Genomic DNA, 16,121 nt, shown 5'->3' on the forward strand with positions numbered 1-16,121 from the left:
CCTATCTTGGCTAGATTGATCTAAAGAAATCGGTTTCGGTTAACTCCTTTGACCTAGTATTGGTAGTTCTGGTCTGACATTATTATTTTTACGCCTGTGACTAGTTTTACATGAAAACACACACAGATAAAATATCTTGAAATAGTTGGTCAACACCAGCATGAAATGTTGCCATAATCATAAACATCACAATTTTTCAGTCTATCAATCAGTCAAGTCAATCATCAGTCAAGTTTTTTTTTTATCAGAGGGTCCTTCATTCTGATTTTTTTATATTTCATTAGCAATTCCCTAACCTAACTTACCATATTCGAACGAAAAGTCCAAGAACGACGTAACGCACTAAGCATAGCAACCAAAAATCGTTTATCGTGACCACCCGATTTAATCCAACCACAGGAGAAGTCATATTTAACATATTTATATTTATGTTTGCGTCAACAAACTACGTCTACTTTGATTGGTCGTATAACACACTTTCTTCGAGGTCGTCACTGCTTGGAACCAAGGGATCCTGCAATTTTATTGGGCGGATACACGAGAGATACTATCGTAATTTGTTGTAAAACATAAATCAGCTTAAAGGCCAAGAAACACTTTTCATGCACCGCTCCGATCCAACTGCAATCATACAGTCGACGACTGTCTGAAAGGGGAATAATACTGGTCTTCAATCGGGGTAGTTCACAGTTTTCCGTCAAATATGCAATCCAACTCTCACCCGACACCGATTTTTATTTGTTATCCAACTGCTGGACGAGTCGGTTGATATTTGGAGCCGTTTCACACGGACCACACTGCAGCGCTGCTGAGTAGCGCCACTCAGAAACGCATGCAAAGTATCTCGTGGGAAAAGCATTTAAATAGTTATTTTCCTAAGAAGTGCGGAAAGCAATACTTTAACGACGCGTAGTGGACGTGTACTTGAAATACATGCTTCCTGAATGCATTGGGCACTTTATTCTTATATGCTTACTATCCAAAGCTCCTAAGAAATTAGGAAAGTTACATATCTTCATGAAGTCTACACTTATTTTAAGGAATGCGTCTGTAGTTGGTGCTGGCATATGTATGTGTTTCCTTGACAATGTTTCCAACAGTGGTAGCTCCCATTCGAAATGCAAAGGACAGACTTTTGAACGATTCCCCTGTTGCAAAATAGCCGCAAAAATAAATAACAAAAAAATAGAAAAAAAATATTAATGGGTTATTCCTTAAGAATATAAAGCTGAGAACCCGGCGACACGTGAAAAAGATGAGAACCCGGCGACACGTGTTTTTGCTTATTGGCTTCATCAGGCATGCAACGTCATATGTATATCCGAAGTTTGAGTTTGAGTTTGTTACACAAACTTAACCTATTTTTTCTATCTTTAAGATCCGCACTAATTTTTTTTTCATAACAAAATAATTTTTATTTTAGAAAAAGCTGCGCAAAATATGTGAAAAAATTTAAAGGACTACTTTCGTAAAGAATTAAAAAAGGTGGACCCTGGGGACCCCGGCGACATTTTCTACAAGACCAATTTCTGCCAAGGCCTTCGACCAGCAATTTAGTTGAGTCTGAAGACAGCCAAGCAACAACACTGCAATTGCAGTCGGATGCAGATTCTGACAATGAGGTTGAAGAAACATCAACAAGTCAAGCAAATCAAAGTGTGAATGATGATAGTCTGATGCTCGTTCCAACTCCATCATCTTCATCAACGCACGTTGAACCGTGAACAGTTCTACGTAACCGGCTTCGAAAGCGTAAAAATCCTGCAAATGCTCTTGTGGATATCGAAATACAGAAATTAAAGCTTTTGGAGGAAAATAGAGTTCAACTCAGTGTACCGTCAGATCCACCAGCTGATGAGCGTCAACTATTTTTTAACAGCTTGCTGCCTCATGTTAGAAAAATTCAGGAAGGGTCAATTATGCAAATTCAGGAACGAGGTTCAGAATTTAGTTCAGAGATAAATATGAGGCATATGAGCATCGCACATTCAACACTTTCAGTTACGAAAGCGACACTAGTGGAAGTGGTGGTGAGACCAGAAGTATGTATTTTGCAGAATGATGACATGTATTGAGTTACCACAAAAATGCAAATTGTGGCGCACAGCTGTTTTAACCTGGTTGTTGCCATTTTAAAAAGAATAGCGATGATTTAACAAAATTACAATTCTCGCAACGTGTCGTGTACATGGTCAGGTCCATTTTTTGTATCAATATCAGATCAGGGAATAAGTTGAAGCTTGTTCAGAGATTGATTGACCCATTAACCCCAGTTTTGCGAACAATCGCGCCAGACTTTTGACGGCGTCATTTCTACACGTAGACAGCTAGTTTTTAGGTTGTTTCTATGTGATTATCCTCTAGCCCTGCCCTGATAACATCTTGTAAAGGACTTGATTTTAGCAGCTAGGGTTGTTGCCTTAAGTTTAGTTTTAGGTTCAAGGTTTCCCAACCACACTTTTAAGTAGAATAGTTAGGTAGTTTAGTTTTCTTATTAAATATTTAAATTTAGAAACTTATTGGGAATTCTTTTTTTTATCCCTGAAGGAAATAGGAAAGCATTAGATCACTGTTTTCTTTAATGTGTCGTTAACTAAAACTAAGTGGGGCAGCTCAGGAGAACCCACCAGAGGCGTTACAGGGGCAAGGACGTTCACTTAATGGCATAGTCTTAAACGGAGTCGTAAAATAGTCTTCACGGTCTTGCCATGATAAAGAAATGCTGATTTTACGGAGCCGAAATATAGATCCAAGTGAATTTTAGGAAGTTGAGTGGGATTTTCAGAAAGCGAAGTTCATCCGGGAAAATTTGTTAGGGGCACTTTCTCCAGGAACTTCTTATTTTTGCGTCGGGACCGAAAGACCAAAGAGAAAATTCACCAACCAAGCTTTTGAAAATTTGACATTCAAACACCTGTCTTTTTTCCGTTCCGGTTTTCTCCTACAGGAAAGAACCAGCGTGGTGTGTCGGTAGTGTCATTGATTTGGAAGACTGTTGTGACAGTACCCTACTAACCTAACCTAATCCTAAAGTACACTAATTTTGGGGGTTTTAGGGCCGATCACACAGACATATTTCAGGGCACCCTAGACTAGGTTTTAATTTGATTAAGTATGACATTTTGCACATGAGCTGTCACAGTCAAATCACAACTTATAACCTAGGTGAACCTTAGGGTGCCCTTAATTACGTCGGTGCAATCTACCATTAGTTCTGTTGTGAAGTTGATTTGGAGTAATTAGAAGTTTTTAGGGCATTTTTACAGGGTGATTTCGAGTTTTTTAGTTTTCGATTAAACTTAAGGTTTTGATTTTTTTTTGTTAAGATGTTAGATTTATCAAGTTAAGGCACAAGTAGTTTGGGGCTTTAAAGTAAAAAGTTTTTTTGTTGTACGATCGTAAAATTAGAGTCATTAGGAACCAGTCGGGGGGGATAGTCGTAAGGGATTTGGTATGAGTGCTAGCTTATGATAAGTCACGACAACTGACATTTAAAATTTGTTTTTGGTAAATGATTAAATACCCCAAAATGGACCCGAACAATGACAATTTTCTGATAAGTTGAGAGGAACTGGAACCGCCAACCTTATCCACATCCACCTTGACGAATCTTCCACCTTACTACCTACCACCACCTGGACTACCTTCTGGGCGCCTACAGGAGCAACGTAACGCCCGCTGCGGCCGAACAAGGAAATGATGATGCCGACTCTGAGATAGGAGTGGCCTCAGGGGAAGATCTTTTTACGTCCGGAAGAGGCGGTGTCCGCGACAACGGTCATATTATTTACTTGTAAACGTCCATCCACCACTATTCAACTATTCTAGCCTCCACGTCTACACACGGCCGAATAGCCCTAACTTGAGTCTCTTCCTGTGTCTTAATTGGAGCACTCTCGAGTTACTACATAGTACTTGAGTTTGACTTTTGTATGTTTGGGTTTTCGAAGCGTGACACGCCCTCGTCCCTCACCCCTGACGCACCATCCTTTTACTTGGTGCTTTATGCTCCTATAGAGTAAGTGATGTGTTCCGTGTTCGGGTGTCAGAGATTTTAAGCACTTAATACTCAGTGCGGACTAGTGTGGAGCACTTCTGGAGCGTAATACTCTGCACCCGAAAGCGACTTTGATACATAGGCACTCCAATGAAATGTCAAAAGCAGCTGATGATTGAAATTTTGGAAGTGCAAACACGGCTATTAAAACACACTTTCGTATGAATTTGGCAGGCATTTTATGAAATATCAACTAAAAATCTTTAGAAAATCGCTAAATTTAAGCTAAAACTCTTAAATTCATACGAAAGTGTGTTTAAATGGCCGTGTTTGCCCTTCCAAAAGTAACAATCAGCTGTTTTTGACATTTCATTGGTGTGCCAAATAAAAAAATTCTATCTAACAAAGAAAAGGAAGAAGATGTTTACTTTAACCTTACTTATAGGTTCTGATTGAGTGTTTTTTTTAAGTTTTTAGGTGGCCTTTAATTGTGTTATTGTTTTTTGTGATTTCTGTGATTATGATCATGTAGGTTGTTCCTGTTATTGAGTAGACAGCGATGGAGCCAGGCAAAATGACTTAATATTAATTAAAGGGGTTTGTGAACCCCAGTATAAACCTTTAGTTTTTTATTGACATTTTGGGACACCAAGGCAGGACTCAAGCTGATGTATCCTTTTTTATGCTACAAGTCAATCAGAATTAGTTGGACAGCTTTTTGCAGAAAACTACCATCCCAAAAAAATGCAAATGAGTATTCAAGGGATTGGAAGCAATTTCAGCTATTATATATACAGGGTGATCGGATCGAGGATCGGATTTAGTGTGTTTTGACAGGAAAATTTTATTTCCTGGCTAGATAGGGGTTGGGGTCTAGTGGAAAACACCATATTTTTTGTATTTTTTGAGATTTCCATCTCAAACTTTCTGTATCTACAGGGTGTCTCATTATAAATGGCTCCCCCGTTAACTTTTTTGTTTATGATTTTAGAAAAAAAAATGTTTACCTATACAAAAGTTGTAGAGGTTGATTTGAAGGCAAATTACTTAAATTATACATGATGTCCCAAAAAAGTGTGACCAAACTTATGTTTTTTTTAAATGGAACATCCTGTATATTATTCAACTGTTGAATAGAGCATGTCATCATTAGTTTCGGAAGGTCTGTAGCTACTAAAAAACTAAATAAAAAGTTCAGGTCCGTATTTGAAAAATTGAAGTTAATGATGGTATCTAAAAAACGAACCGTCGTAGCTGAAAATTAAAACTATTTTCTTGAAGAGCATAAAAAAGTTACTTGAACAGTTAAATATCCGTCAAAATAAAGGTATTATACATTTTTCTTTAGAAAACGATGAATAACACTATAAATAATTCACTTACTAAATTTGAACCGTCTACGTAGTCTCAATAGCTTTCTACTACAATAATTTAGTGCGGCTTTTCTTGTGAATTAAGCATTTCGTAAAAAACGCCATAACCCCAACCGTTTTTATAATAAAAACTGGAAATTTGGGATCATAACGTTTAGTTTTGATATTCAATATTTGACATAACCTTTACCAGTTAAATATACGTGATAATGTGTGATTTTTTATCACAAAACGGTAAAGGGCATTTTCCAAAATCCCTAGGCTGTCCCTAGGAGTCTAGGCTGTTTCGTTATTATTATAGGTGAAATTATTTTCATCTTAAAATCATTTCGAAAATAAAACTTATTACTTACATAATGTAATACTCTACTAGTATATTATACTCTTATTACAGAGAATGCTTCAAGCAAATAGTGTAGCTTAAATAGGCTTTTTTACTCTATTGTTGTAAGTTCAAAGGCCAAACCACTTTCAACCTCAACTTCGCAAATTGCATCAAACGCAGAAAAGTTTATTTTCTGGTTTAATTTATTTAGTATATTAATACAATGCATACTAGTTATCATCTGGTTATTTTGTTCTATTGTTCCTTACAAAGAGGTGCACACTAGCTGTTCACCTAAACTAAAAATTTGCTGATAAAAAAATTATAGTTACGTATTTGGCTATAAATACATATTTGAAATATATTTTTTTACTTATTAGGTAAAAGTCTAAACCAAAACGATCGTGTAGTGTTTGTTAAATTAATAGCTGCATAATTTTCTCAACTAAGTGTTTTTAATTTTTTTAGATTGAATAATCTGGACAAACGGAATGACGAATTCAATAGTGACATTAAAGCTGAATCTTTGGGCAAAGAGATTAAATTCAATTCAATAAAATTGACTATAACAACGATATTGAACCAGAAGAGAAACTAAAGGCGTGGTTTTCAGGGAGACAGCCCTTTAATGAATCGGAACATATTAAGGTTGATCGTAAAAGTGCCACAAGCGGAATAAGTGGGTCTAGTGATCAAAATGATGATACATTGACTGATACTGAATCTATTGCAAGAATAAGGAATCTAGATTATCATTTACAGTACCATGTGGGGGTAGTAAATGGTGAAAAAGCGAGTCATTTGTCTAGGCATTTAAAACAACACACCGGTGAAAAACCGTTTAAATGTAAGGAGTGCGACAAAAGACTTGCATATCAAAGTAATTTGCAAAAACATTTACGAATTCATACTGGTGTAAAACCTTTATTTTCAACCAGGTATGTAATAACGGTATTTCCTATGTGTAAACCAGGTGGAAAGATAAAAATTACCTGCTTTTACTTTCCACCCGAGTGGAAAGTACTCACTTCTCACTCGTGTAATGGGTTTTCAGGACGGGAGGGCGAGAGAGAGGTTTTGTCCTATTTTAGTTATTACTGTTATCAGTCTTAGAGCAATTTCTTCCGTAGTCTGTGTATATCTATTAATTTTGTCGGTAGCGTTGACTCTGAGAATGTGTCCGTAGTCTAGGAGTGGTTTGCCGATAGATTTGTTGATTTTTGTTGCCATTTTTGTACTAATTCCTTTGTTTTTATATGTTACTACCGAAGTTAGTACTCAAAATGTTTTGTCCATTTAGTAGTGTTCCGTGAATTTTAGTTTTTGGTCTAGCGTTACTCCTAAGTATTTAACGTCATGTTTTGGTTCAGTTCTATGTCCTTCTGCGGTTATAGTTGATAAGTTGTCTTTGATTTGGTGGTTAAGTAATAAAAGTTGATTTTTAGTGGCATTTGGCGTTAGTCTCTCAGTCAGTGATTGTAGTTTTGATACCGCTTTCGAGGTAGTTTAGTCGTGCACAATAAGTGCAGTGTCGTCCGCGTATTGTAATATGTAAGCAGTTTTGTCAATTTGATTTTAGTGTTGCTTATTGTGGTGGTATATGTCGTGAAAGTAAGTGTTGTACAAAAATGGTGAGAGGGTTGAACCTTGCGGCAGTTCTTGTTCGGGGGAGAAAGGGATCGAAGGAAAGCGGGTTGTCTATGCGAACTTACAGCAGTTCTATTTTCCAGTAGGTTTTTAATTGTATAAAGTGAATATTGAGAAGTGTTAAGTTTATGTAGTTTGTATAGAAGTCCTTTGTGCCAGACTGTTAAAAACTTTGTTGATATCCATAAATAAACATGCGATTTTATTGCCGTCGATATGTGTTGCCTGGATGTTGTTCGTAAAAATGAATATGAAGGAATGTACTGTCCAATTTGTTCTTGAAGTCAGCTTTTAATAATTATTTTGAGTAAAAACAAAAAAAATCAGGGCAAAAATTTTTGTTTTCACGACAAGCCAGACAGTGACATATGTGTATATCTGCGCAATAATGCAACTGGAATTTGAGCGATTGCTTCGCGAATGTTTGCCTTCAGGGCTGTTGTGGACGATTATTTTCCGCAGTTAACAGAAAAACGCTGCTTCGCTTTTAAAACATTTAATAAACATTAAAGAAAAAATGGAAATTTAATAAAGTACAAAAACAAAAGAAACACGTTATCTTATCCTGGTTCTTTTCCTAACCTAATTTCTCTATACTAATTATATCTAACCTCCCTCTTCTTTATATTAGTTAAGGAGTTAACAAACTAGGTATAAGAAAATACCTATATCTAACACTCTTCCTCGATTCGAACATTTGAACGCAATAAGAATCGGACAACAAATTCAAAAAATAAATAAAATCTAACTACTATCTTAACTAAACAAACTTAGGACACAAATTTATCTCTAAGATATTCAAATGTAGTTTTACACAAAGGCTTAGTCAAAATATCTGCAAAACTTGTTGGTACATTTTTGATGTTACCAAATCCTTGATAAGATGATTTCTAATATCAATGTGTTTTACACGCATGGAATTTTCATTTGTTTTAATTATAGAAACAGTACTTCTGTTATCGAAATATAGCACAGAGTTAGTGTTAAGTTCAAATTCCTCCAACATGCCTCTCAAGTCTCAAGTTCACTGTTTTGTGCACTTCTTGTGTTTTAAATTGAGTGGAGAAGTGTAGCGGGTAAGGGACAAGAAAACTTTCTTCAAAATTTTCAAAAAAGGGCCGACGTTTTGAAGTTTATTTTACTTCTTTTTCAAGAAACAGACACACCAGTAAATTTACGGCCTTTTCAAAAAAAAATGTATTGTTTTAGTATTTTTGTATTATATGTTTTTAAATTTACTGATGTGTCTCTTTCTAGCCTTGAAAAAGAAGTAAAATGAACTTTAAAACGTCGGCCATTTTTGAAAAATTTGAAAAAGTTTTCTTGTTCCTTACCCGCTACACTTCTCTACTCAATTTAAAACAATAGGGACGTTACCACTTTCAAGCGGAAATCCTTCATCCATTGGTGTAGACTTGGGTTTGGAGTTTTTCATATTGAAATTTACTAGCAGTTTATGAATATACTTACTCTGAGTAATTTTGAATTCCATGCCTAAGAAAGAATTTGGTGTTCCTAGTTCTTTCAGTTTTTAGGCCTTACAGTAGAGAACCTGGACCTACAGGAACCTACAGGAGCATACATTGGTTCTGTGTAGCTCTCCTCCTGAATTTGAAATCCTTTGGCGACAAGTCTAACCTTTGTAGTTCCATTTTCTTTTATTCTAAATACCCATTTTGTTTATATTGGAGTTATCCCTTCCGGTAACTCTGTCTCTGTCCAAGTTTTTAACTCTTGATGTGATTTTAATTTATTTTGAATGGCTTCATTCCATGATTTATCTTGAATGGCTTTACAAAAGGTTTCTGGTTCTTCATGTGACATCATTAAACAGAATGCATTGTATATTTCATACTCACTCAAATATTTAGGTTTTCTTATTATTCTTTTATGATTTAATTCTTGTCGGTTGTCTACTTCATCATTTGAGTCAAGTTTTGTTTCTTCATCTGTTTCTGTACTATCATTATGTATCAAATTGTCTTCATGAGGTTCTTCATTTTCTTTTTCTGTTTCATCTTCTATTATTAATTTATTTTCACTTTACTCTCTTTCATTTGTTGTATTTCTAAAGATTATCTGACTTTCATCAAATGATACATCTCTATATAGAAAGAATTATTTCATTTGTTATTGGATCCCACAATCTATAGCCACTTCCACAATAGCTAACCATAATTACTGGCTTTGCTCTGGGCTCAAATTTATTTCTTTTTGGTAAAATCACTGACCATGCATGACTACCAAATACTCTAAGTTTCGATAAGTCATTCTGTTTGTACCATCTCAATACTGGGGGTTCCCCTCCATTAGCTGAAGTCGGTGATCTATTTAGTTCATATGCTGAGCATTGTATTGCTTCACCCCATAATTTATTTGGCAATCCAGTAGATATCAGTTTAACTCTAACCCTATCCATCAGAGTTCTATTCATTCTTTCAGCTTTGCCATTCTGCTGAGGTGAATATGCCATAGTATACTGTAGTTCTATTCCTTTTTTGCGGCAAAAATTTTTAAAATAGGTAGATGGTTAAATATCAAACTCACTATTATTTGCTTAATAACAACTTTCTTTAAATGGAAAAGTAATATTTAAAAAGAATAAATCTCCTACTACTCACATTCAAATGACATGCTTTCATTCAACATTAAACAAGCACAACTGATGTTAAAATTAACACTGAAACCCTTTTTTAAAAGCTGAGAAACTGACAGCAAATTATGTGATATACCCTTAACAATTAGAGCATCTATAGAAATGTCCCTACCTTGACAAACAGCCTTCAAGGTCCCTTTTCTTGTTGCCACTAATGCATCTCCATCTTTAGCAGTGTTGATGTTGATTTTCTGCTTCAACGCCTCAATATTTTTCATAAAAGGCTTCAAACTTTCCATAACTAGATGTACAGTTGCACCTGAATCCAGCACAAAATTGTTTTTGAGACTTGGTAGGTTACTAGTTTCTACAGCTCAAAGAAATAAATGAGACTAGTCTTTCTTGAACTTCCTCCATCAACTTTGCATTTTGCCTTGTTTCTTGGGGATTAGAATGAATTCCAGTTCCTCGACTTCTAATTGTGCCTCTGAGTGTGCCTCTTTGTCCTCTAAAGTTTCTATTATAGGCCTGTCGATAACATTGGCTTTTCTTGTGACCTGCTTTTCCACATTGATAGCAAATAATTTGCAGCAAAACTTAGCTCCTCTCTTAATTGTTGTTCATTGGGAAAAACACCTTCTTAGTTTTAAGTTTCAACTCCTCGTCTAATAGTCTTGACTTGACAAAGTTCATGGTAACATCAGTATTTATTGTCTCTATAGCAGTAATTACAGCACTATAGTTGTCATCAAGTGTCAATAATAAATGGATTATCAGATAAGTGTATCTGATTCATCAACCTTGGAACTCCTTCTAATTCTCTAATTAAAGTGTCAAACCTCAAAAAGTGATCCTCCAATTTATCAGTTTCCTTTTTAACGTTAACTTTGTTAAAATACTTTTTCTTTCGAATACATCCTCCAAGCTTTTTAACATTTGCTTTGCATTTTTAGCATCCTTAATAATGTCCAGATGTTTATCAGTAGGTAATACACTGAATAATCACTGATTTTGCTTTAGCATCTTTGACTTGAAAATCTATTCTTTCCGTTTCTGTTTCCAAAGTAGATATTTCCTTTTCTAAAGCATCAAGAAGTCCTCTTTTTTCAAGCAAAGCATGTACACGAAACTTCCAATTATTGAAATCGGTGGAACTCAATTGCGGAAAATTATGTAGTATGGAGTTCATTTTCGATATCGTTCTCCATTAACAGTAACTGCATTACTCCTGACATCTTCAAAAACGAAGTAATAAGTAATGCCGTATTGACCAACTTATTTAAAGTAAAGTAAGTAAGTATCACATCATAGTGTTCATTAAAACTAAATTAATTTATTACTTTTATAACGAACTATTTTTAAGTTTTCAGTAGGCATAACTAATACATTGACTATCAAGAGGTCGTTTTTATTTTTAGGTAACCGCCTACTACTGGTAATAATCTTGGGAAAGCTTCCATAGATGTGATGACACTTCTATTGGTGTATATGTGCAAAAAGTTGGTCGTTTCGAACCAGATGTAATGATTTAATTAAATAATTTTTTGTTTGTTCTTTTTAAGATATAGACTTAAGTTTCTGATTTAGTTAGTACTGCCTATACAGTTTTACACAAACAAATATAAAGATGATCAATTTGATTTTTGATGTCTATATGTATCAATCCTTTCATCAAAACTTTATTAACAACCTCACTTTTTCTGTCTCGTTTTTTTAAATTAAATTGTACTAAGTGGAATGTTTTTGTAGGTTCAACGAGGTAAACATGTTTTATGATGATTATTCCATTGACATTAAAGAGGAGCCTATGGAGATTAAAATTAAAAAAGAAAGCGACAGCAGCGATGATGATCCGGAGCAACACACTGTTCCAAGGCCTCAGAATTTAGAAAGCGGTGTAATATCCATGGACATTAAAGGTGAAGATACAGTCATAGGAAGCAATCAACCCTCAAAATCCTCTAATAAAATGCTTAAAAAAACAGCGGATGAAAATGAAACAGATAGGTTTTCAGTCGATTTTTACGTTAAAAAAGGGTTTCAATGTGATCAGTGTGGCAAATGTTTTTCAAAAAAAAGAAACTTAAATATTCATTTAAAAATTCACTCTGGTGCAAAACCGTATCTATGCCAGGAATGTGGTAAATCATTCTTAAGTGGACTTAGTTTAACTGTTCATTTGCGAACTCACACCAATGAAAAACCGTTTAAATGTAACGAGTGTGATAAATGTTTTTCAGATAAATGTACAATGCAGAGGCATGTACGAAGTCATACTGCTGAGAAATCCTATAAATGTCAAATATGTGAAAAATGTTTTACCAGAAGAACTCATTTACATCGCCATGTGCTGACGCATTCTAGAAAAAATACAATTAATTGTAAGATTTGCGATAAACCTTTTTTGGACAAATTTAGCTTGCAGAGGCATTTACGGACTCATTCTGGTGAAAAACCTTATAAATGCGACGAATGTGATAAATGTTTTTCACAGAAATTTCATTTACATCGCCATGCGCTGGTGCATTCGAGTAAAAAATCTTTCAAATGTAAAGAATGTGATAAAAGTTTTTCGGATTTAGTTAGTATGCAGAAGCATTTACCAGTTCATAATAGTGAAATATCATTTCAATGTGAAGAATGTGATAAGTATTTTCTGACGAAAACCAGGCTAACAGCACATTTGCGAATTCATAGTAGTGAAAAACCATTTAATTGCGCAAAATGTGGTAAGGGTTTTTCGCAGAAAGGTAATTTATGTCGCCATTTATACACGGTACATGACGGTGAAAAAACGTTTAAATGTGAACAATGCGAAAAGCGCTTTTCGCAAAAAATAAGTTTGGATTACCATTTACAAACTACACATACCTCGTGATAATGCATTGAATATAGAAAGTGTTAAAAAATTAGAACCTGCTTTGTAAGACGAATGGTTTTTCATCAGCGAAACATACGCGCACCCAAGCAAATTTTTATAAAATCGTGATGCCTATTTCTTTAAAATGGTAAGGAATAATGTAAATAAGAGGAAAGTTCTCATTGACGTTGATTGAACGACTCTGTATTTCCCAAATTTTTACAGTTAGGTTTTAAATTACGCCCAATCGATTGACGAAGATTACATTGTTGTCGCTCTTACGATTAAGAGATTAGGCACCATCGTAAGGTAGTTTTACAACGAGACACACTGCTGTCGGCCTTTTTTTTTTTTCAATTTTGTTTATCAATTTTAAAAACCCAATATTTACAATACTTATATTATAATAATATAATAACTATTTCATTATATAGGGTGCTCCAGTTTTAAATGTCAATAATTCACTATTCAATAACTCATCAAGAAATAAGCTGACATGCGTTATGTCATTTTGCTGAAAAACGCTTCCTAAGAACGATACAGCCCTCCAAATTTCAGTTTAAAAACGCGTTTTTTTGTTATAGCTGTCAGACCGTTTGAGAAATTTTGAATTTGAATTTTTTCGTCCTATGTTCTACGCCACTGGATATTTTTCGAAAATAATTTCCTTAACATTAACATGAGAAGAAAGAATCTTTTAAAATCTTTCATCTTTAAAATTTTGATTTGATACTCTGTTTACCAGATAATTGAGTTATTACGTTTTAAAACCCAACAGAAACACCGGATATCCGGGCGGCTAAAAATTGGATAGTTTATTTTATAAAAATAGGACTTCAACAATTGGTTAATCCTTCAAAAAATGAGTTAATACCTGTCATTCTTTAAAAAAAATTATTTTCAAGGGACATAACATCCCATCAAAGTTCCGTAAAATCTGTTTTTTTTTTTGTTAATTCTCTGTAATATTTCTGGACACTCTTATTTGACTTGTTCTTGGATCTTTGTTAAATTCACGCAGGACCCGATTATTTCTCCTTGCTTAAATAGCGCCACGTAGTTTAGAGGCTGCCTAGGTGTTGCTTGCAATTTTCTATAAAATGCACAGTTTACGAGATAATTTAAATTGGAAGTTTAGAAAGACTTTAAAGATAGTTACTTATGGAAGTAATCGTCACATAGTAGGCGCTAGATTTGCTTAAGGACACCACACCCAATATGACACTTGTCAGTATCATCAAACGTTAAAAACATCAAAATGCCCTTTCAATTCTCCCATCAAGAATATGCTGATATGCACTTTATTTATGGATTTTGTGATGGTTAACGCGTCAAAAGCCCTAAAAATGATGTCAAACTACTACAAGCAGAACTCACTCAAACCAAATCCTACTAAAACCCAGGTAACTGCCTTCCATCTAAACACTCGCTTGGCAGACAAAAAACTAAATGTAACTTGGGAAGGACAGGCCCTAGAGCACACAGATAAGCCTAAGTACCTGGGAGTTGTTCTAGATCGATCTCTCACGTACAAATACCACTGCCAAAACACTAGACAGAAGGTCACTTCTAGAAACAACCTCCTTAAAAAACTAGCTGGGAGCAAATGGGGAGCAAACCCAAACGTTCTGAGGACAACGGCTGAGGCTTTGAGTTTCTCAACCGCAGAATATGCCTGCCCAGTATGGGGTAGATCCAGGCATGCGAAAGACGTCACCACGGCTTTAAATGATACCTGTCGAATAGTTACTGGTTGTATGAGGGCTGCTCCATTACCACTACTATACAAAGCAGCGGGTTTCGCATCCCCGGAGGATCGAAGAGACAGTGCCCAATACCAGGAAAGATTCAAACAAAAGTTTGATGACAGACACCCTCTGTACCAGCTCGAGGAACCTCATGAACCAAGCCGGCTTAGGTCCAGGAGACGTTTCATGAGATCTGTCAACATCGAGCCCCCGGAGAACTGCCCCCTGGACCAAGAACCCTCCCAAGGAATGGAATGGAGAACTTGGCGCATGCTTAATCGTATGCGAACCGGCGTTGCCCCTGTCAAATCAAACTTGGCGAAGTGGGGTATAATAGCAAACGACGACGTCCTGTGTGAATGTGGGGAAGTACAGAATATGACACACCTAACAACATGTGAGCTGTGCCCCTCAACATGTACCCTCGATGATTTATGGCTCGCTAACAATGAAGCTGTCGACGTAGCCCGTTTTTGGGCTGAAAGGCTGTAGTTTTGGACTCGGACACGAAAAAGTAAAGTAAGTTAAACTAATCAGTATACTGTTGTATTTTTATAGATTTAAGTAAAATATAGAATATTATTTATCTATCCAAGTGTTGCTACTACCTTTCTTGTGTTAATATTTTTGTTAGGGTCAATATCAGCTAAGAGCAAGACCAATATTCTAAGATAATGCCTACCGAAAATTTAATTAGTGATAAATGGTGTATGTCGTGTTAATGTTATTCTAATTAAATGTTTATTTTATTTAAACTATTCTAATAAAGATTATCATGATTTGTAGTTTTTGTGGGAATAATATTCCCAATTCAATAATTATCGGTCCCATATATTTATTTATTCAATAACTTTAATTGGGTTTCCGACCTATAAAATTGTGGATATGTTTGTGCTTAGTATGCCGAAAACGATTTGGCCGCTCAATAGCATGGATAATTTCCATGACTTCTTCATCAGAAGAAGATGAAACACTATAACATCCATTTTGATAACGAATTAACAACACAGAAAACCACAAATTACTAAGTCAAAAGTTAAGTGAAGGTCCGTGACCGTCTGTCATATCTGTTTAGGTTAGCCGTCTAGCTGAGATAACTTAGGAAAGCGAAAGGTTTGTTCAGAAACCTAAATTGGACAAAAATACGACAACTTTTCGAATCGATATTCTTATGTGAAAGATATTGTTACGATTTTCCCGTGGGTTCACACAAAGTCAATTTAACTGAACAATTAATAAATTTATTAACACGTTAAAACACTCCGTACAATAATTAACACAGCTACTAAAAACACTACTACAATTCCACAATTACTTCGCTATTTAAACTTAACCGCGTTCCCAAATTCACTACTCCACTAATCTACTAACTCTCGTCGACGCCGCTTCTTTTATATTCACAAACCACGTTCTAGAATGACCGCGAAACGCTTCGCGGGTTGCCTTGACCATTCAAGAATATTCCAGGTAGCGCTTTCTAACTGTGGCCTACTTTAATACGCGCCCGGCCAGATATTGCGGCGCATCGGTTTCAATCTGACTCGAGTATAGTAGGCCCAAACCGTAACACTGCCC

The 16,121-nt window shown here is 35.5% G+C and overlaps 1 protein-coding gene across 2 annotated transcripts; it reads left to right on the plus strand.

Annotated features, from left to right (window-relative positions):
- Nucleotides 1–3,946: 3,946 nt before the first annotated feature.
- On the plus strand, nt 3,947–15,325 carry LOC145731347 (uncharacterized). Of its 2 annotated transcripts, none has more exons than XM_081983095.1 (2): nt 3,947–4,667; nt 4,722–15,325. In XM_081983095.1, the coding sequence occupies exon 2, from the start codon at nt 11,704–11,706 to the stop codon at nt 12,814–12,816; it is 1,113 nt and encodes a 370-aa protein (XP_081839221.1). In that variant the 5' UTR covers nt 3,947–4,667; nt 4,722–11,703; the 3' UTR covers nt 12,817–15,325. The 2 variants fall into 2 exon arrangements, with proteins under 2 accessions (XP_081839221.1, XP_081839222.1); XM_081983096.1 differs by having other exon boundaries at nt 6,164–15,325.
- The last annotated feature ends 796 nt before the right edge of the window (nt 15,326–16,121 follow it).

The sequence above is a fragment of the Ips typographus genome, linkage group LG6 (assembly GCF_016097725.1).
Source record: "Ips typographus isolate SLU linkage group LG6, UJ_Ityp_2.0, whole genome shotgun sequence".
Lineage (NCBI taxonomy): Eukaryota > Metazoa > Arthropoda > Insecta > Coleoptera > Curculionidae > Ips > Ips typographus.

Coding starts and splice junctions, on each gene's coding strand:
- LOC145731347 (XM_081983095.1), top strand. CDS start 11,704: ATGTTTTATGATGATTATTCCATTGACATTAAAGAGGAGCCTATGGAG.